Source organism: Erinaceus europaeus, chromosome 12 (genome assembly GCF_950295315.1).
Source record: "Erinaceus europaeus chromosome 12, mEriEur2.1, whole genome shotgun sequence".
Lineage (NCBI taxonomy): Eukaryota > Metazoa > Chordata > Mammalia > Eulipotyphla > Erinaceidae > Erinaceus > Erinaceus europaeus.
Window position 1 is genome coordinate 74,470,385 of NC_080173.1, and position 21,642 is coordinate 74,492,026.

Genomic DNA, 21,642 nt, shown 5'->3' on the forward strand with positions numbered 1-21,642 from the left:
GAGAGGGCACTCTAGGACTTACCCTGTCACAGAACCTCCCAAGTGGTGCCAGAGCTCAAACTGCCATGGTGACACCTGTGCCCTACCCAGTGAGCTGTATCTTCTCGGCCTCCTTTTTGCTTCTCTATAACCTCCAGATTCAGTATTCAGAAAGAAAAATGTTGCTTCAGAAAGAGGAGCACCTTTATGGAGGGCCCCTCTTCCATGCCGATTTTCTGCCTTTCTCCATGTTCTGTCTGTCTTGGCAGCACCGGTGGTCTCCTGTGGGCGCCACAAAGCAGGCTCACATAGCTGGGAGTGTTGGGTCCTGCTGCTGCGGAAGTCTGGTATTCCAGCCCCTGCCAGCAGGCCTTTCCTCTGCCACACCTTTCAGACACAGCCTCCCACAGGGAAAGGGAGACTGCACACTCCCCTTAGCACCGCTCTCCCACAGTGGTCTCCAGTGCACAGCAGGAGGAAGGCATTCTCAGGTGCTGACAGCCTTTTCTCCTGAAACTTTCACAGGCCCTCCTGTGGAAGGCTCGCTGGGCAGCCCTGTCTGAAAGTCGAGGAAATTGATGCTCAGAGGAACAGAGAACATTTTGCTGCTGTTTGCCAGGGAGGCAAAGGCCAAAGTGGGGTATGGGCCCAGTTTTCTTTTTCTTTTTTAATCAGAGCACTACTCAGCTCTGGCTCATGGTGATGCTGGAGCTTGAACCTGGGACTTTGGAGACAGAGCGATATTGATAGGGAGAGAGAAAGAGAGACACCTGCAGATCTGCTTCAATGTTCATAAAGCCTCTCCCCTGCAGGTGGGACTTTGGAGCCTCAGGCATGAGAGTCTCTTTGCATAAACATTATGCTAACTACCCTCTGCCCTGGACCCAGTTCTGAATGTTGGATCCCACAGTCCACCTCTTCACCCCGCTTACTGCCCAGCAAGCTATGAGGGTCACACTCCAATAAAGTCAGAGGGCGTCAGGTGGTGGTGCACCAGTTGAACACACACACACTGTGCACAAGGACCCAGGTTCAAGCCCCCAGTTCCCACCTGCAGGGGAGAGGCTTTATGAACAGTGAAGCAGATCTGCAGGTGTCTCTCTTTCTCTCTCCCTATCAATTTCTCTCTGTCTCTATCCAAAACAAACAACTCAAGGGACACTTGGCACACTTGGGGTTCTCTGCCTTGGTTCTGGTCCCACGGTTGGCCCCACATGCATAGTCACCCACATCTGCTAGAACATTTGGGCAGGCCTGAACCCAGATCTCACTGCTCTTCCCAGTGGGCTCTGTTTGGCGTATGCCACTCTGAGGTCGAGGCACCTGGTTCCCATCTTAGTGACACTGACATTATACCTGGCACCTGAGTAGGTCTCTGATGCCCCTGCAACACAACTTTGCTGGGTTCTGTGACACTATGTGCAAACCCCCTGCACCCAGTCCTAACCCTGATCATACCCAGCTCCCCTCCACAGACACACACACACACACACACACACACACACACACACACACGCATCTAATGAGGTCCCAAGAAGTGTACCAATGGCCAAAGTGATCCCTGAGCTGCTTCAGTCATAAAAAATAACTCATGTCATTTGGGTCCAGATGCTGGACCCACACCAGAGTTGTGTCCATTATAATAAATTAATAATCATAAGCACAGTGTTTCCCTGAGTCCTGTGAGTTGGAAGAGTAGGCCTCCTGGGGCTGGTGGAAACCCCCACATTTGTAGTTGGCTCTGTAGAAATGCAGGTTTGCTTCAGAGTCTGTCTGTGAGGGAGTGGCAGGTTCACACTGGCTTCAGGTAATCATGTCAGACTTAAGCTGAATCACTGAATACCCCTTTGTGGTCAGAGAAGCGGGGAGCTGGAAAACTGGTTGTCGTTTGGAAGAAAACTACACAGACGCCTATCAGCTCGGTGGGCTGTGGGCTAGGAGAGGAGCAGCATGCCTTGGCCCCGACTGCTGTTCACCTTGACACTGACACACACACACACACACACACACACACACACACACACACACACACACACACACACACACACACACAGACTCAGTTTCTCTGTGGTGTCACAGAAGACTCCAGCTCTTATGCTCTCTGCTGTAGCTTCCCAAGGGGAGTCACTGCTCTGGTTGCAAAAACCATTTCCTGACTTTGAAGTGGAAAGGTGTTTGGAGGGGGCATGACACTAAGCATGGGGAGGGGGACTGAAGACGCCCACCCTCCTCCACTCACCTGGTCCACACAGTCCGGGATCTCGGGCATGCAGGCCAGGGTCCCCGCGGTCTCCACGGACAGCACATCCTTCAGCAGCTCCTCGCAGCCTGTAGACGGACAGCGAGTCAGAGCCTTCCCCACACTTTAGCCTCTAACGAATGAGTCTCAGTGGGAAGGGCTGTGGGGAGGCTGGAGAACAGTCACCCAAAGGCAAGGCTGCAGCACCCAGGCTGTTGGTGTTGTTGTTGGTGGTGGTGGTGGTGGGAGTCAGCAGTGCAGGGCCTTGCCTTTCAGCCATCCTTCCCTGGGATGAACCCCAACAAGGAACATGCAGAACACAGACTCCCACAGGCTGAAGCCAGGCAGTTTGGGCAAAGGGACTAGAATAAAGGAGGTCTTTCTGGGACAATAACTTCCCTGGCTGACTCACATGCAGCTGACCTAGGATCAAGTCTAGCTCCCAATGTACTAGGGGAAGCTTTGTTATGATTAGTGTCTTTCCTTCCCTTCCCCCTTCACACTCCTCCACCCCGCCCACCCCAAATGTGAAAGTCAGTCGGGGCAGTGAAGCCCCAGTGACCACACACACACACACACACACACACACACACACACACACACACACACACACACAGTGTGTGTGGGATGAGACAGAGGAAAAGAGTAAGTATAATCTACAGAGTGGGGGAGGACACAAAGGAAGTAGGTGGGGAAGATGTGACCAGCTGGTGCAGGTCTGCCCAGCCCTGTGCCCATTTAAAACTGCAGGTCTCATGTCCTGGGAAACTCTTAGGCGTTTGCTCATCCAAGGGAGAAGATACCTTCTTTCAGGAAAGGGGGGGGGGCACGGGGAAAGGAAAGGAAAACAAAGAGAGTATACTCTTTTTATTATTATTATTAATTTTGGGGGACTGGGTAATGTCACACCTGGATCCCGGTTCAAGCTCCTGGTCCCCACCTGCAGGGGAGAAGCTTCACAAGTGGTAAAGTAGGGTTGCAGGTTTCTCTCTGTTTCTCCCCCTTTCTATCTTCCCTTTCCCTCTCAATTTTTTTCTGTCCTATCAAGAAAAAAATAAAAGGAAAAAACGACCACTAGGAACAGTCGATCAGTTGATTCATCCATCATGCAGGCACCAAGTTCCAGTGATAACTCTGGTGGCAACAACAACAACAATAATAGTAACAATATAATAACAATGTGTTGTAGGGGCCAGATGGTGGCGAACCTGGTAAGGACACATGTTACAATGCGCAAGGACCCGGCTTCAAGCCTCCAGTTCCCATCTGCAGGAGGAAATCTTCATGAATGGTAAAGCAGGGCTGCAGCTCTCTCTCTCTCTCTCTCTCTCTCTCTCTCTCTCTCTCTCTCTCTCATTCTCTCTGCCTCCAGGGTTATCACTGGGGCTTGGTGTCAACACTATGAATCCACTACTCCTGGCAGACTTTTTTTTTTCTCCTTCCAATTTATTGGATAGGACAGAGAGAAATTGGGAGGGGAGAGGAAAACAGAGAGGGGAAGAGAAAGACAGACACCTGCTGACCTGCTTCACAGCTTGTGAAGTGACCCCCCCCCCCCCGCAGGTGGGGAGCCTGAGGCTCGAACCAGGATCCTTGTATGGATCCTTGCACTAGGTAATACATGGACTTAACCCAGTACACCACAGCCCGGCCCCCTTTTTATCCCCCTTCCTCTCAATTTCTGTCTGACTCTATCAAATAAATAAATATAATCAAGAAATTAAAAAATAATAATGTATAGCCGGGGTCTTGCTGACAAATGATTATATTACCCCCACGCCAACTTTTCCCCATTTAGATAGAGAGAAACAGAGAGAGAGATCTAGAAGGACACAGACACCACAGCCCGGGAGCTTTCCCAGGCGTCATGGCGCCCCCATGCTGGACTTAGATCCGCACCGCACACTGGGCTGCCTAAGGAACTTCCTCTCTAGCCCAGAATGAGTCCTTTTCCAGGTGGTAACAGACAACAGGAAGGGCAGAAATGCCTGCTGCTCAGGCCTGGCGATAGGTATGGGAGCCCATGCAGACCTCAGAGGCACCACAGCCCCTCCACAGCTGGAGTGGGAGTCCGAGACCCTTCCCTACAACCCCTAGAGAAAGTCCAGGGCAGTGCCCACTCCTGGGCTCCGCCCTGGACTTCTAGGACCCCACATGAGAGGATCAGAGTTAAGACCCAACCCTTAGGGCCCACCTCCAGAACCTCACCTTTCATGGCGAACACCCCTCTGCAAAAGTCCTTAAAGTTGATTCTCCCCAGGTCGTTGGGGTCCAGGTATTTTACAAGTTTTTCTACCTAGGAGAAGAGAAGAGGGACAGGTGTGAGTCACCCAGATAGTTCATGAAGCTGGAGCTGGGGTGAGCCTGGCCAGGGAGCCTAAGATGAAGGGAGGGCTGTCACCTGAGTCCAAGGGAAGCCACTGCTCCCTCCAGCTGTGCCCTCTCCCCCCCTCCCTCAGGTTAGGGGCACTTTTAAACACCAGACAATGGTGGGCCACTAGCTTCCATGGTGACAGAGAACATTAGTGATGGCCACTCAGCCAGCACTGCAGTACTCAGACCAGTGTGTCCAGGCAGACTTTCAGGCACCAGCGCTTCCACTGAGACCAGCCCATGGAAAGCAAACACTCCAAATTTTTTAAAAATTTTATTATCTTTATTGTATTTACTGGATAGAGACTGTCAGAAATCAAGAGGGAAGTGGGTGATAGAGGAGAGACAGAGAGACACCTGCAACACTGCTTTACCTCTTGCAAAGCTTTCCCCCTGCAGGTGGGGACTGGGGGCTCGGACCTGGGTCCTTGTGCACTGTAACATAGGTGTCCAACCAGGTGCGCCACCACCCGGCCCCCACTCTGATTTTTTAAAAAAGATTTTATTACTGTGAGAAAAAGAGAACCAGGGCATTACTCTATACCAGGTAGGACACATGTTACCATGCAGAAGGACATGGGTTCAGGCCCCCAGTTCACACCTTTGGGGCGGAGAAGCTTCACAAGTGGTGAAGGGTGTTGCAGGTGTATTGCTCTCTCTCTCTCTCTCTCTCTCTCTGTCTCTGTCTCTGCCTCCAGGGTTATCACTGGGACTCAGTGCCTGCACTATGAATCCACTGCTCTTGTGGCCATTTTGTTTTTTTAACCAGAGCATGGCTCAGCTCTGGCTTATGGTAGTATGGGGGATTGAACCTGGGACTCTGGAGCTTCAGGCATGAGTTTCTTTGCATAACCATTATGTTATCTCCCCCACCCAGCATTGATGATTTTTTTTAATTAACCTTTGTTGTTGCATTGAATTTTTAAAAAAATTTTTTTATTAATTTTATTTTTGAGAGAGACAGAGGGAGAGAGAGAGAGAGACACCAGAGCACTGCTCAGCTCAGGCTTATGGTGGTGCGGGGGATTGAACCTGGGACTTAGGAGCCTCAGGCATGAGAGTTTGTTTGCATAACCATTATGCTGTCTCCCCTGCCCCATCAATGATTTTTATACCCTTTTAAAATAACAGCTTCTTGGGACTGAGAGCTAGCTCTTTTAGTTGAGCTTTTCCCAAGAGACAATTGAAATGAGGAAGGGGAGACAAGAAGAGGCACCTGCAACCTGCTTCACTACTCCTGAAGCATCCCCCACCCCAAGCACTGGCTCCTTTCACATGGTAATATGTGTGCTCAGCATGGTGTGCCACCACCCAGCTCAAACTCCCTCCCTCTCTATCTCCTCATCCCTTCAATTTCTCTGTCCTATCAAATAAATAGAAAGAAAAGAAGGAAAAATTAGTTGTCAGGAGTGGTGGATTTGTAGTGTTGGAAGAGAGGAAAAATAGAAGGGGAATTGCTGTGTTAAGTCCTCGGTGGTAGAAAGGGATGTCGACAATTGGTATTGGAAGAAGACTGTGGAGTCTGTTTTTTCTCAAGGTGTGGAGTGTGTGCATTTGGAGGTGCAGGGAGAGCGTAGGAAAAGGTTTTGGTGTTTTGTAGGTTGAGGGGGATAGGTGGATTTACTGCCTGGCCCCTCTTTCTATCTCTCACTTCCCCTCTCAATTTCTCTCTGCCTTTATCTTAAATAAATAAAAAAGGGGGTCTGGGCCATGATGCACCAGGTTAAGGGAACATAGTACAAAGCACAAAGACCTGAGCAAATATTCCAGTTTGAGCCCCTGGTTCCTCACCTGCATGGGGGGGGGGGCACTTGAGAAGTGGTGAAGTAGGTCTGCAGGTGTCTCTCTGTCTCTTTCCCTCTCTATCTTCCCCTCCTCTCTCAATTTCTCTCTGTCCTGTCCAATAAAATGAGGAAAAAATGACCAGCAGGAGTAGTGGATTCGTAGTGCCAGCACCAAGCCCCAGAGGCAACCCTGGAGGCAAAAAGCAAAGAAAAAAGGAAAGAAAAGAAAAAGAAAAAAGAAATGGCAGAGAGCAGTAGATTCATCAGGCAGATATGAAGCCCTAGCAATGACCCTGGTGGTGATAACAGAAAAGAAACAAACGAAAGACCTCGCTATGTCCCAGGCTTTGTTTTTGTAGACAGAGACAGGACCAGAGCACCACTGCACCGTATCAGTGCCAGGGCCCTAATGCCAAGGCTCCCCCCATGCAGGGCAAGAGCTCTCTCTGCCTGCCGTTCCACCTTCCACTCAGCTAAGCTATAACTACAAGGTCTGAACTACTAAAAGACAGCTCTAGGGAATCCTTGCTCAAATTCCCCTTTGTCTACAGAAAGAAAACAACTATGTCACATTTATATACAATATTGAAAAATATAAATTGACAGGGGTAGGAAATGGTTCAGCAGATAAACTGCACACCTCACCAGACGTGAGGTCTCAGGTCTGAGGCCCTGGCACAATGCATTGTGCAAAGGGAAACATCACGGGTAGTGGAACGGTACTGTGGTGTCTCTCCTTCTCTCTCTATCTGTGTCTCTTGCCCTCTATAAGGGAGAAAGAAAAAGAGTCCACCAGGAGTAGAAAGGTCACACAAGGATGAATCCCTAGTAGAACCATGGAGGCCAAAATGAAAGTAAAATTACAAACCAACAAGACTTAATGCAAAACCTATTATGGCCCAGATAGTGGCCACACTGGCATCAACTTCATGGGATGTGTATGTGTTAGGGGTGGGAGGAGGGCACCAAGATGTTCCCACTTCTTGAACCAGGTTACAGCTACACAGTGAACACTGGGCCATCTGCTTGCGGTCAGTGCCCCTCTCGGTCCTACTGGCACTTGTGTTTTATTTAAAGCAGGTCAATAAGGTTTAGCTCAAGGGACCCAGCTCTGTCAGTGTTGAGAGCTTCTCCCTGCTTGGCAGCATATGGAAACACCACAACACCCAGTGGGAGCCACCCACAGCTAGTGATGGTGAAATATCCTGCCCAGTGTCTAGATCATAATCGCTTTAACTGTCCTAAGGAGTTGGGCATTTGGGTTATTTTCAGCTCTTTGCTATTAGAACTCATTCTGAAGCATTTCCACAAGCTGTGTGGATAATCATTTCCATGATGGCTTCCCACGGCTCGGGCATCCTCTTTATCAGACTCTTGTCTCCTCACCCCACCTCAGAGCCTCTGGGGTGCACTGAGGACCCAGCCATTACCACTGCTCCCCCTCCTCCAATGTCACTCACTCCAATACCCACTCCCAGTCCACTTCTTCCTTCCTCCCTTCCTGCCCACTGCACAGTTTCCCAGCATCACTGGGACCACACCTTCTCACACTCATCCAGTCCATGTTCAAATGTCATGTTCCAAGGACACCTGCTTCACCCCTCCCCATTTTATCATTGGAGTTATGAGCCTGCATGATTCTACCACTCCTGATAAAGTTTTTTTCCCCCTAGCTAGAAGGTAAGACACACAGAAAGACAGAGAGGAAGAGAGACACCACAGCACCATCCCATCACTTGTGAAGTTTCCTTGTGTTGTTGGTGCTCCCAGGTGGTGGCTGGGGGCTCAATCCCGGGTCCGCACACATGACGAAGCATGAGCTCTATCTACCAGGTGAGCCACCTCCATGCAGCCCTCCACCCCACACACCCCAGAAACCTTTTTTTTTCTTATTCACATCAGTCGTAGGACCTTGCCTGGTCATAGTCATCATCATCATCTCCCTCTCTGACTCTGAAAGTCTCTCAATTCATCTATTTTTTTTTCCACTTTCAGACTTCTATAATTCATTCTCCATATCACCCACTCCCTTGCTTAAAACCATCCAGTGGGAGGCCAGGCGGTTAAGTGCATGTGGTGAGAAGCACAAGGACCGGTGTAAGGATCCCTGTTTGAGCCCCCAGCTCCCTATCTGCAGGGAGGTCACCTCACAAGCGGTGAAGCAGGTCTGCAGGTGTCTTTATCTCCCCCTCTCTATGTTTCCCTCCTCTCTCAACTTCTTTCTGTCCTATCCAACAACAACAACAAAATGGTCACCAGGAGCAGTGGATTCTTAGTGCAGGCACTGAGCCCCAGCAATAACCCTGGAGGCAAAAAAAAAAAAAAAAAATCCAGTGGCTTTCCACCAAGCCCAAACTCTGCAACATAGCCTGGAGGCCCCATATGATCTAAGCCCTCAGCCTCATCCCTTTTTCTTGTAATCATTCACTGATTTCCAACCACACTGGTCTTCAGTTAGCAACTCAAACAAACCAAGCACTTTCCTGCCTCTGGGCCTTTGCACAGGCTATCTGATATTCTGAATGCTGGGACTTCTCCTTCACCATCTGATACTGTCTATTCACCCGTCAGGTTTCCACTTACTCTGCTATTAAGTGCTGCCCCAATTCCCCACCAGGCAAGCCTCTCCTGACCACCCCCATCTAATGAGGGACCACCCTGCTGCTTCCCTGCCCTGTAGCATCCTGCATTTTTCAAACTATTTGTTGCAATGTGTAACTGCATGTTCATATCATCATTTAATTTATTGGTGTGATGGTCCATGAGCTAGTACAGTGGATAAAGTGTTGAACTCTCAAGCATGAGGTCCTGACTTCTAACCCCAGCAATGCGTACGTCAGTGATGCTTGGTTCTCTCTCTCCCTTGATCCCTTTCTCATAAACAAATAAATAATTTAAAATATATTCTCCTTTTAAAATTATCTTTATTGATTATTGGACAGAGAGAGCCAGAAATTGAGAGAGAGAGAGAGAGAGAGAGAGAGAGAGAGAGAGAGAGAGAAAGAGATACCTGCAGCACTGCTTCACCATTCGCAAAACTTTCCCCCTGTAGGTGGGGACTGGGGACTCAAATCTTGGTCCTTGTACATTGTTACATGTGCACCCAACAAGGTGTGCTACATTTTGTAAAAATATTTTTTTTATTATATTTATTTTCCCTTTTGTTGTCCTTGTTTTTTGTTGTTGTTGTTGTTGCCATTGTTATTGATGTCGTTGTTGGATAGGACAGAGAGAAATGGAGAGAGGAGGGGAAGACAGAGGGGGGAGAGAAAGATAGACACCTGCAGACCTGCTTCACCGCCTGTGAAGCGACTCCCCTGCAGGTGGGGAGCCGGGGGCTCGAACTGGGATCCTTATGCCAGTCCTTGCGCTTTGTGCCACGTGTGCTTAACCACTGCGTTACCGCCCGACTCCCATAAATAAATCTTGTAAGGGATTATATTGGTGTCTTCTTCGCTACAAACCGAGCTCCCCCAAGGCACAGACTGCACCGGTCTTGTTCATCTGTGTGCCTGTTAGCTCTCATTATTGGCATATATGAGGAGCTTCATGCTACATAAGTGAACACAAAGCATCCACGTCTTTTTTTTCTTTCCGTGAAATTTGTTCCTTTAATACACAAGAAACACACAGGACACAAAGAAAACTCAATGAAATTCTCACACTTGGCAGTTTAGTAGGTGATCAGAGGTCTCTCCAGGCAAAGCATCTAAGTCTTTAAGGCTTCTTATAAACAAGTTGCCAAGCGGTTCTCCTTCAAGAGTTCTTAACTCTGGCTATTTTATCCCTACTTCTGGGCAATGGTTAATTTTTTTTTTTTTCCTCCTCCAGGGTTATTGGTGGGCTCGGTGCCTGCACCATGAATCCACCGCTCCTGGAGGCCATTTTTTTTTTCCCCCTTTTGTTGCCCTTGTAGCTTCGTTGTGGTTATTATTATTGCCCTTGTTGACGCAATTCGTTGTTGGATAGGACAGAGAGAAATGGAGAGGGGAGGGGAAGACAGAGAAGGGGAGAGAAAGATAGACACCTGCAGACCTGCTTCACCGCCTGTGAAGTGACTCCCCTGCAGGTGGGGAGCCGGGGGCTTGAACCGGGATCCTTACGCCGGTCCCTGAGCTTTGCGCCACATGCGCTTAACCCACTGCGCCACCGCCCGACCCCCAATGGTTAATTTTTTTAAGTGCTGCCTTTTCTTTTTTTCTTTTTAAAGATTTTATTTATTTATTCATGAGAAATGATAGGAGAGAGAAAGAACCAGACACCACTCTGGTACATGTGCTGCTGGGAATTGAACTCAGGACCTCATGCTTGAAAGTCCAAAGCCTTATCCACTGCACCACCTCCAGGACCACCCTATTCTTTCTTTTCTTTTCTTTCTTTTTTTTAAATGTTTTTATTGTATTTTTTCATTTTTATTATTTTTTATTTATAAAATGGAAACACTGACAAGACCTAGGATAAGGGGAGTACATTTCCACACAACGCTCACCCCCAGAACTCCGTATCCCATCCCATCCCCTGATAACTTTCCTATTCTTTGTCCCTCTGGGAGTATGAACCCAGGATCATTGTGGGATGCAGAAGGTGGAAGCTCTGGCTTTTGCAATTGCTTCCCTGCTGAACATGGGTGTTGGCAGGTTGATCCATACTCCCAGCCTGTCCCTCTCTTTCCCTAGTGGGGCAGGGCTCTGGGGAGGCAGGGCTCCAGGACATATGGTGGGGTCGTCTGCCCAATGAAGTCAGATTGGCATCATGGTAGCATCTGGAACCTAGTGGCTGAAATTAGAGTCTCTTCCCCAATCCCTGAGATTTGCAACATCTGAAATTCAGCTGCTTGATATTTCTCCAAGGAGCTCACTTTTTCTCTCTTTTGTATTTATTGGGGTTTCACTGCTCCAGATTGATTTTTTTAAATTCTTTTTAAATTTTATTAGTGACTTAATATTGATTTACAAAATTATAAGATACCAGGGGTATAATTCTGCATTACTCCCACCACCAGAGTTCTGTGTCCCCATTCTTTCCACTGGAAGCTATAGTAGTTCTCCCAAGGTTGAAAACATAGGTTGACTATTATTTCTATAATTATCTGTCTATATTTATATATATATTTGCCCATCTCCTCCCTTATGGCCCTGTTTTTTGTTTAACCAGAGTACTGCTCAGCTGTGGCTTATGGTGATGCAGGTGGATTGAGTTTGGGAATTTGGAGCCTCAGGCTTGAGAGTGTCTTTGCATAACCATTATGCTATCTCCCACACCTACTTCTCTCCTTTTGTAAGTCACGCCTACACCTATTGCTGCTTCTGAAAGTTCTTCCTTTTTTTTTTTTTTTTTTTCCTCCTCCAGGGTTATTGCTGGGCTCGGTGCCTGCACCATGAATCCACCGCTCCTGGAGGCCATTTTTTCCCCCTTTTGTTGCCCTTGTTGTAGCCTCGTTATGGTTATTATTATTGCCATTGTTGACGCTATTCGTTGTTGGATAGGACAGAGAGAAATGGAGAGAGGAGGGGAAGACAAAGATAGACACCTGCAGACCTGCTTCACCGCCTGTGAAGCGACTCCCCTGCAGGTAGGGAGCTGGGGGCTCGAACCGGGATCCTTACGCCGGTCCCTGCGCTTTGCGCCACATGCACTTAACCCACTGCGCCACCGCCCGACCCCCAGAAAGTTCTTCCTTTTTTCCTCTTTTGGTTCTGATGGAATTGGAGTACAGAGCCTTTTGGTCATCTTCCCCTATCACTTTCCCCTCTCTGGGAGTATAGGCCAAAATTATTTTTTGGGATGCAGAAGGCAGAAGTTCTGGCTTCTGTGGTTGCTTCTCTGCCGGACACGGGTGTTGGCAGGTTGGTCCATACCCTCTGCATGTTTCTATCTATCCCTAGTTGGGTAGGGCTCTGGAGAAGTGAGGTTCCAGGAAATATTGGTGAGGTCGTCTGCCCAGGGAAGTCAGGATAGAATTATAGTAGCATGTGTAATTTGGTGGCTGGAAGGTGGTATATAAAGCAGGACAAAATGACTAATGAACAGGAACCAGAAAGTAGGAAATGAGCAGGTAAGAATAGGGATCTTGGGGGGGGGGGAAAGCTAGAAAGTCCTAGGGGCTCATGACTATCAGTTTTTGCTTGAGTTTGATAGCTAACATGGAGGTGGACAAAAATACTGTCTGGAAGATGGTGTCAGAGTTGAGAATAGGTCTAGAAAGTTAGATTAAGACAAAGAATAGCTCCCAAACTTGATGAAAATCTATGAATAAAAGTAGCTGTTTACCCCATCAATCCTGTTTTACTTTTTCAGAAAGAAAGATAGAGACAGAGAGAATAACATCACACAAAGTTTCCTTCAATGCTGTGGAGATCAGGCTTGAGGCTGGGTGGTACACATGACAAAGCAGGTACACTTTCCATATGAGCTAGCTTGCTGGCCCAAGAAGCCCACTTCTGTAATGAACTGCCCTGTTACTCATCGGCAGCACCTCACATGGGCAAGCACTCATTCAGTGAGTGACAACTGCGCAGTGGGGAGGTGGCTCAGTTGGTAGAGTGCAGGACTTGCATGGCTGAATCCCTACAGACCATTGGCACAAAAGATGCAGGAACATCTTCCTCTAGCTTCCTCTCTATCGGGAAATACATGAATAAATAAATCTCAGCAGGAAACCAGCAGTGACTGGGCTCCTCCAGGGATGACTGCAAGAGTTGCTGGCCCACTAAGAGCACACATACTCACACGTCCACCCACATGGTCAGTGACACACACACACGTGAACACATGCACATACCCACTGTCACACACTTTCATCCCTAGCCCACCAGTAACCAGCCCCAGTCTCTAAAGTCAGCCCTTGGAGGGGTTCTGTTCTAGACGCCTTTTGGACTGAGCTGCAGGTGGTGGATATGAAAGTACGCTGGAAGCAGCCAAGCAGGCTCATAGGCAAGTATCTCTGTCATTGCTCTTATTAACACTATCAGGCAGACTGGTCCCCAGCCCTCACAGTCTCCCATCCACTCCAAAGCCAGGACTGTGTTTCCTGCAAGCCCAGTGGACACTTCCCAGTGTGGCAGCTGCAGCAGAGGTCTGAAACTCTGGTTGTGCCAGTGGCCTGACTGCAAGGGTGGGCACTGCTTTGGAGAGTGGGCACTGAGCACAGAGGGACCCTGCATGAGTCCCTCTCCTCCCTCCCTGAGCTGGTAGCTGTATTCCCACTGACCCCGCTTGTCTGCTCTGAGTGAGCCTGGGGGTCAGGGCTGGGCATCGCCCTCTTTGTTGCCACACTAAGCCTGACAGCTAGTGAGCTCTGTGGAGTAGCTGAGGAATTCCAGTGGAGCAGGACATCAGCTTTCTGCCAGTTTGTACAGGCTCCAGCCTCCTCAACATTGTAGCTGTCCCCCACCCCACCCCCAGCCAAGACCACTGCCAGGCGATGAGGTGGCTTCTGAGAATAGCCTGCAGCTGGGGAGCCCGCCCACCTCCCTGCTAGAGCCCTACCTCCGCCTTCTGCCTTGCAGTCACAGCTCTTTGGTGGGGCAGGGACTGGCAGCAGCCCCCCTCCCAACCCACCCCCAGCCCCAGCTCTCTGTGCCAAGGCCAGGAGGCTCTGCATGAATTATCTCTGTAGCCAGTCAAGGTCAGAGTCCCACTGAGTGCTGACCGACTGGTGAGGAGCCCAGAGCAGTGCAGAGGCTGTGGGTTCTGTTGGTAATATGTTGGTATTCTTCATAGTGGCTTGGTCCCCTTTCCCCCCATCTCTAGTTGATTGTGGTTTGGTCCTGCTAGTTTTCGCGGCCCGCTTGTCCCCGCCCCCAAGGAACCCCGAGAGTTCCAGAGTTGGAAAGTTTGAGAGTGCTTGGTGCCGCTGCGGGGGAAGGAGGCAGGAGAGTTCTGTTTGGTGATTAGTTTGTCTTAGTTTATAAATCGTTGTTCCTGAATAAAAAAATAGAGCTTCCCTGCCCAGCTGTATGTCTCTGGTCGTCTGTTACCCGCCCGTGAAGCTAGCCCGGCCAGCTGGAGCATCCGAATTTTAACAACAGGTTCTGACTCCATAGTCCCCAGAGTCTGTAATTTCCTGGGGTGACAGACTGTAGCAGAACCAGGCTGCCTATCCCCCAGCTTGGAACAGAGAGGAGGTGCTTGATGAAAGGCCACACTGGGGGGGGGAGGTCCTGAAGGTCAGCACTGAGCCACAGCCCAGGCTACTCCACAGGACTCCACAAAGAGCAAAGGTCTCAGAAAGTACCAGCTAAACAGGCTGGATTTTTGTAAAATGACTATAACAATAAAATGGCAATTACACTAGTAATACCACAGCTATAGACTCACAGGCATTTTAAAAATAAGCAATAGTGGGGGCCAGGCGGTAGCACAGTGGGTTAAGTGCATGTGGTGCAAAGCGCAAGGACCAGTGGAAGGATCCCATTTCCAGCCCCCGGCTCCCCACCTGCAGGGGAGTCGCTTCACAGGCGGTGAAGCAGGTCTGCAGGTGTCTATCTTTCTCTTCCCCTCCCTATCTTCCCCTCCTCTCTCCATTTCTCTCTGTCATATCCAACAACAATGACAACAATAATAGTAACAACACCACCAATAAACAACAAGGGCAACAAAGGGGAAAAAATGGCCTCCAGGAGCAGTGGATTTATAGTGCAGGCACTGAGCCCCAGCAATAACCCTGGAGGCAAAAAAAAAAAAAAAGAAAAACAATAGTGTGGGCTTATGTGGAGAAGTATTAATAATCTTCCTGAGTCCCATGTTTGTCTCATGTCAGCTTCACAACCTCAAACACCTGCACCCATCCCTCATTTTACAGCTGGGGAAGCTGAGGCTCCAGAGGTGAGGACATATGGATGGTCACCGTGGTGATGACTCTTCCTTGGCCCTAGTCTATGGATTTCTACACTCTCTTCTGCGGCCCTTATCCATCTGTCTATACTGGAGTGCTGTTTGGACCCCTGCTTCCTGGGCATCAAAGGAACTTTATCCCCATGGCTGGAATTCTTCACCTTGGTCACCAAGCATCTCAGCCTACCCGGACACTTGATAACCTTTCGCTAAAGGGGCAGGGGCTTGTGTTCAGCTGAGTCAGTCCTGCAGTTAGTTAGGGAAGCGAAGCTCCAGGTCAGGAGGGTCCTGTTCACACAGCAGTACAGCAAGAAGCCACCCACATGTCTCTCCCAGTGAACCTGGACCATCAGTGCAGTGGATGGGTCACCCTAGGGAGCCTTGATAGGCTCCTGAGTCAAGAGAGATGGGTTCCCAGGGCCTGGCAGGAATGGGGGATGCTTGCACTGTGCGCGCGTGCGCGCGTGCGTGCGTGTGTGCGTGTGTGTGTGTGTGTGTGTGTGTGTGTGCGCGCGCGCATGTGCACACACAGTGCTGCCAGGGAAAGTCGCTGTTTCTACTGGCAGTGAAGCTTTGATTTTTCTTTTTTTCAGGCCACTCAGTTATCAGGCTTCCCCTTCTACTTTTGTTGCAGTTCCCTTCAGGCTGAGTGCCCCCTACTCATCCCCCAGGGGCACCAAGATATAAAAGCCCCACGGGCTCAAACAAGTCCTTTGCTTCTCTGAGGTCTGAGCTGCCTTATCTGAATAAGAGGGAGTAAAGTGACAGTCTGCAGGTGAGCTGCCTAATAAATGCTACATTACATTATTAACCAAACCAGCAATTTAGTAACTCCTTCTTTGTGCCAGGCATGTTTTAAACACTCTATAAATATGAACGTATCTATTTCAACCTCAGAAACAGATACTATTATTGTTCTTACCATACAGGTGAGAAAACTGAGGTTTGGGAGGGCAAGTCATTGAGGATTCAGGTCACGTAGCTAGGAAGAGGCAGACTGGGGTCTGAATATTGGTAGGCTGACTCCAGAGTTCATGTTCTTAACCAGTGATTAGTATTAGTTCTAGTGAAGCAATTATAACCACTATTACTTATTATTACAAGTTTGGGAAAATTCCTCTGGGTAAGTTATCTCCTGGTCCCCACCAACTTTTTTTTTTTTTAAAGATATAGAGAGGAGAAAGACATAGAGGGAAAGAGCACCGGAGCTCCTTCCAATGTGGTCGGGGCTGGGCTTATACCTCAGTTGCACATATAACAAAGCAGCATATTATTCAAGAGAGCTATTTTGCTGGCTCTCCCCTGGCATTTTTTTTTAATTCCCCTCCGAGATCTACCCAGAGGTCCAGTCTCAACATTAGGTGGTGACAGCAACTGCCAGGTTGGCACCTAAAACTCCTGAGAAAGAAAGAAAAAACCCTGTAGACAGAGAAACTAGGAAAAGGAGATCCTATAGTCAAAGGGTGTGTGAGAAATTCCTACTAACTATTTCTCTTTTCCTCTGACACTTCCTGTAGCACATATGCCAATCATAGGTGGTGTGAGACAGATTTCTAAAGGAAAGTCCAGCAAAAGGGCCCTGGGAGTTGGAAGCAGGGGAATCACAGAGAGGAAGGAACTCAAGAACAATGTTCTATTTTTTTATTTTTAATTTTTTAAATTATCTTTTTAAAATTTATTTATTGGATAGAGACAGCCAGAAATAGAGAGGGAAGGGGGGGGGTAGAGAGGGAGAGATAAAGAGACACCTGCAACACTGCTTCACCACTTGCAAAGCTTTCCCCCTGTAGGTGGGGACTAGGGGTTTGAACCAGGGTCCTTGCACATTGTAATGTGTGCTTAACCAGGTGTACCACCACCCAACCCCCACCCGAACCCCCTTTTTTGTTAATAATTTTTTTATTAATGAATAGAGAGAAATTGAGAGGGGAGAGGAGACAGAGAGGGAGAAAGACAAAGAGACATCTGCAGCCCTGCTTCACCACTCATGAAGCTTTTCCCTTGCAAAAAGAAAAAGGGAAAACTCAAAAAAAATATGTAAGGGAAAAAGCAATAAAATACCAGCCACAAGGTGATCCAGATGTTGTCATTAGCAGACAAAAACTTTAAGACAATTACAAGTATGTTCCATGAAGTACAGGAGAATACTCTGAGAACAAACAGGAATACAGAAATTCTCAGCAGAAAAACAGAGGCTCTTAAAATGATGAGTGGACATTGTAGAAAGGGGAAATATAATAAATAAAATTAAAATTCACTGAATGATATTAAGAGCAGAATGGAGGGGGGAGGATAGGCAGTGGTAGGCCTGGTTGAGAGCACATGCTATCATGCATATGGGTTCAAACCCCCACTCTCCACCTGCATGGGGGACACTTTGCAAGTGGTGAAGCAGGTTTTCAGGCTTCTTTATTTATCTTCCCCTCTCTATCTGCCCCCCTTCCATCTCAATTTCTCTCTGTCCTACCAAATAAAATAGAAAAGAAAAAATAGCTGCTGGGAGCGGTGGGTTTGTAGGGCTGCAACTGAGCTCCAGGGATAATCCTGGTGGCAATAAATAAATAAATAAGCAAAATGGAGATGACAGGAAAAAAAAAAAACAGCGAACTTGAAGATAGGACAGCAGAAATAACTTTACCTGAACAAGGAAAACTACCAAGAATCAAGAAGAAATTTACATACATAAAAAGACATGAAAATCATGAAGTGCATGTACTTAGTAACAGGGCTTCAAAATACATGAAGCAAAAACCAAAGAGTTGGGGGGAGGACTCCCAGGAGTGGGTCTCAGAAGAGTGGGGACCCCTGCATGAGGGAGTGAACCAGAAAGAGAAGCAAACTGTTACAGTTGAAAACTCCAAACATCTCTGGAGGTTTCCATCTGGAGTAGTTCTGTTATGGACAGTTATGGACAGAACTACTTAGATGGCAAATCAACAAGAATGAAAACCTCTGAACATCATTAGCTAGTTTAACTTGACTGATATTCAGAGAACTCACCCAATAATAGAACATTCACCAAGACAGACCATATCTTAAAGCTGTTAAACAAAACATAACACATTTCAATGAAGTGAAGTCAAAGTGTATGCTCCAATCATCACGCAATTAAAATAAATAAGCAAAATGGAGATGACAGATGTCATGAATAACAGATGTCTGAAAACTCTGAAATACTTGGTAATCAAACAATATGTGTCTAAGTCACCTGGAGATCAAAGAGGAAGTTCCAAGAAATTTATATTCGGCCTTAAATAAAAACTTTAAAGACAACACAAAATTCAAACCTGAAGTAAAAAGGAGGAAAAAAGTCATCAAGAATCAAGCAGAATTTTAAAACTGAGAACAAGGGAAAGAGGACCAGAGAGGGAACAAGGGGCTCTGTGGGCGAGAGACTGACACCTTGGTGGTGGGTGTAGTGTGGTAGCACAAACTGAAGAGAGATCAAACTGCACACGTAAAACTCAGCTAGTCTTGTAAGCCAACATTACCTAAATAAAAATAAATAAAACAAAAAACTGAGGACACAAAACAGTAGAGAGAAACCAGAGTCCAAAAGCTGGATCTTTGAAGAAGATTAAATTGATGAACCACTAGCCAAACTGATCTTCAAAAGGAAAGAAATACATATCAGAAATGAAGGCAGATTATCAAGACAGTCTTATAGACTTTAAAAAGGCTTGTAAGGTGACCTGGGAGGGGGTGCAGTGACTAGAGCATTGTACTTGAAACCACGAGGTCCCAAATTCAATCCCTGGCATTTTATGTGCCAGTGTGGTACTCTGGGGTGTTTTTTTCTCCTCTCTCTCACACAACCTATCTCTGTGTACATAAATAAAAATGGCAGGTAAGAATAGTGTATTTTTAGGGAAGATAAAGTACTCTTCACTATAGTATAATGATAGACATATGTCATTACATACTTGTGCAAACCCATAGGATGTACCCCACCTAAGAGTGAAATCTAATATAAACTGTGGTCTTTGGTATCATGAGGCATCAGTGTAGGTTCACCCTTGGTAGCGAGTGTACTATTCTGGTGAGCGGTATTGATAATTTGGGAGGCTATGCATGTGTGGGTAGAGGAGATGTGTAAGAAATCTCTGTACAGTGGGAATGTAATTTAGTCCAACCCCTGTGGAGAGCAGTTTGGAGAACTCTCAGAAGGCTAGAAGTAGACCAACCCTATGACCCTGCAAGTTCTCTCCTGGGGATATATTCTAAGGAACTAAACACACCCATCCAAAAAGATCTGTGTATACCTATGTTCATAGCAGCACAATTTGTAATAGCCAAAACATGGAAGCAACCCAAGTGTCCAACAACAGATGAGTGGCTAAGCAAGTTGTGATATATCTGCACAATGGAATACTACTCAGCTATTAAAAATGGTGAAAAGGGAGTCGGGCAGCAGGTTAAGCGCACGTAACACAAAACACAAGGACCAGAGGAAGTATCCTGGTTCGAGCCCCTGGCTCCCCACCTGCAGGGAAGTTGCTTCACAGGTGGTGAAGCAGGTCTGCAAGTGTCTCTTTCTCTCCCCCTTTCTGTCTTCCCCTCCTCTCTCCATTTCTCTCTGTCCTATCCAACAACGACATCAATAACAAAAATAAATAAATACCACAATAAACAACAAGGGCAACAAAAGGGAATAAATAAATAAATATTTTTTAAAATGGTGAATTCACCTTCTTCACCTCATCTTGGATGGAGCTTGAAGAAATCATGTTAAGTGAAACAAGTCAGAAAGAGAAGGAAGAATATGGGATAATCTCACTCACGGACAGAAGTTGAAAAATAAGGACAGATGAGAAAACTCAAAGCAGAACTTGGACTGGATTTGGTGTATTACACCAAAGTAAAAGACTCTGGGATGGAGGGGAGAGTTCAGGCTCTGGAATAGGATGGCAGAGGAGGACCTAGCGGGAGTTGAATTGTTATGTAGAAAACTGAGAAGTGTTATGCATGCATAAACTATTGTATTTTCGGAACCGGCATATGGCGGGCAGAGTGAAGCACCCTCTGTCTGCACTCCGCAGGTTCCCACATAAACACGGAGGTCTCTGTCTGACTCAGGACAGCCACTGAGCTGGATCGTTCCCTCCAGACAGCCTCTGCACCTCACCCAGGGGCAACAGATGCCCAGAGCCCAGCATGTTTCTTGCCAGGACAGTCCAGGACTAGCCAAGGAGCCAGATCAGTGTGAGGGTTCACTTAAGTGGAATTGTACTCAGTCATCTGGGAGGTGTGTGTGGCTGATAATGTAAGAGAGCTGTGCTCAGCTAGCTCCCTGGAATCACCATGGTTTGGGTGTGTGGAAAGTTTTTTTTCTTCACTTTCTCCTTGATGACCTTTGGGACACTCTCGCCACCACCGATGTAAGTCTGTAGACTTTACAACTATTGATGGTGTGCGTATCTCAGTTATTTATTTTTTAATATTTCATTTATTTTTACAGAAAAAAAAACTATTGTATTTTATTGTCGACTATAAACCATTAATCCCTCAATAAAGAAATTAAAAATAATAATAAAATTTAAAAAGAAATCTGTACTTTATTTTTCCTCCAAGGTTACCGCTGGGGCTTGATGCCTGCACACTATGAATCCACTGCTCCTGAGACCATTATTTCGTGGGTTTTTTTTTTTTTTTGATAGGACAGAGAGAAATTGAGAGGGGAGGGTAAGATAAAGACGGGGGGGCAGGCACGGTAGCTCAGTGGGTTAAGTGCAAGGACCTGTGTAAGGATCCCGGTTCAAGGCCCCAGTTCTCCACCTGTAGGGGGGTCGCTTTATAAGCAATGAAGCAGGTCTGCAGGTGTCTATCTTTCTCTACCCCTCTCTGTCTTTCCCTCCTCTCTCCATTTCTCTCTTTCTTATCCAATAACAACAAAAATAATAACAACAACAATAAACAACAAGGGCAACAAAAGGGAAAAAAAGAGCCTTCAGGAGCAGTGGATTCGTAGTGCAGGCACTAAGCCCCAGCAATAACCCTGGAGGCAAAAAAAATAAAAAGCAAAGAAAGAGAGGGGGGAGAGAGAGAGAGAGAAAGAGAAGAGAAGAGAAGAGAAGAGAAGAGAAGGAAGAGAAGGAAGAGAGAGAGAGAGACCTGTAGATCTGTTTCTGCTTCACCACTTGTGAAGCGAAGCCTCCTGCAGGTGGGGAACCGGGGACTCGAACCCAGGATCCTTGCATGGGTCTTTATGCTTCGCACTACGTGCGCTTAAGCCTGTGTATCACTGCCCAGCCCCCTCCCAGTCCTCTGTGTACTTTCTCTCAATCTTGTTGTAAACTTAACCTATTCTAAAAAGTAATAGTAAGGTATTTTTTAAAGGTTAATAAGGAAATACTATGAACAGTTCTGAGCACATAGCTTCTACAAAGCAGACGAACTGTATCAGTTATTTGACAAATACAAACTGGCAGGCCA

The 21,642-nt window shown here is 47.2% G+C and overlaps 1 protein-coding gene and 1 non-coding gene across 2 annotated transcripts in view; one reads left to right on the forward strand and one right to left on the reverse strand.

Annotated features, from left to right (window-relative positions):
• RAB11FIP4 (RAB11 family interacting protein 4) overlaps positions 1-21,642 on the reverse strand; it is a 171,365-nt gene that overhangs the window by 117,334 nt on the left and 32,389 nt on the right. Inside the window, exons 2-3 of the mRNA XM_060203996.1 lie at positions 4,427-4,514; positions 2,219-2,307 (exon numbers count right to left, since the gene is read on the reverse strand). Of these exons, the coding sequence (XP_060059979.1) occupies positions 2,219-2,307; positions 4,427-4,514 (177 nt within the window). The remainder of the gene's footprint in view (positions 1-2,218; positions 2,308-4,426; positions 4,515-21,642) is intronic.
• LOC132542339 (small Cajal body-specific RNA 3) lies at positions 20,195-20,322 on the forward strand. Its single transcript, XR_009553422.1, has one exon. It is a non-coding gene; the product is annotated as a small Cajal body-specific RNA 3 (non-coding RNA).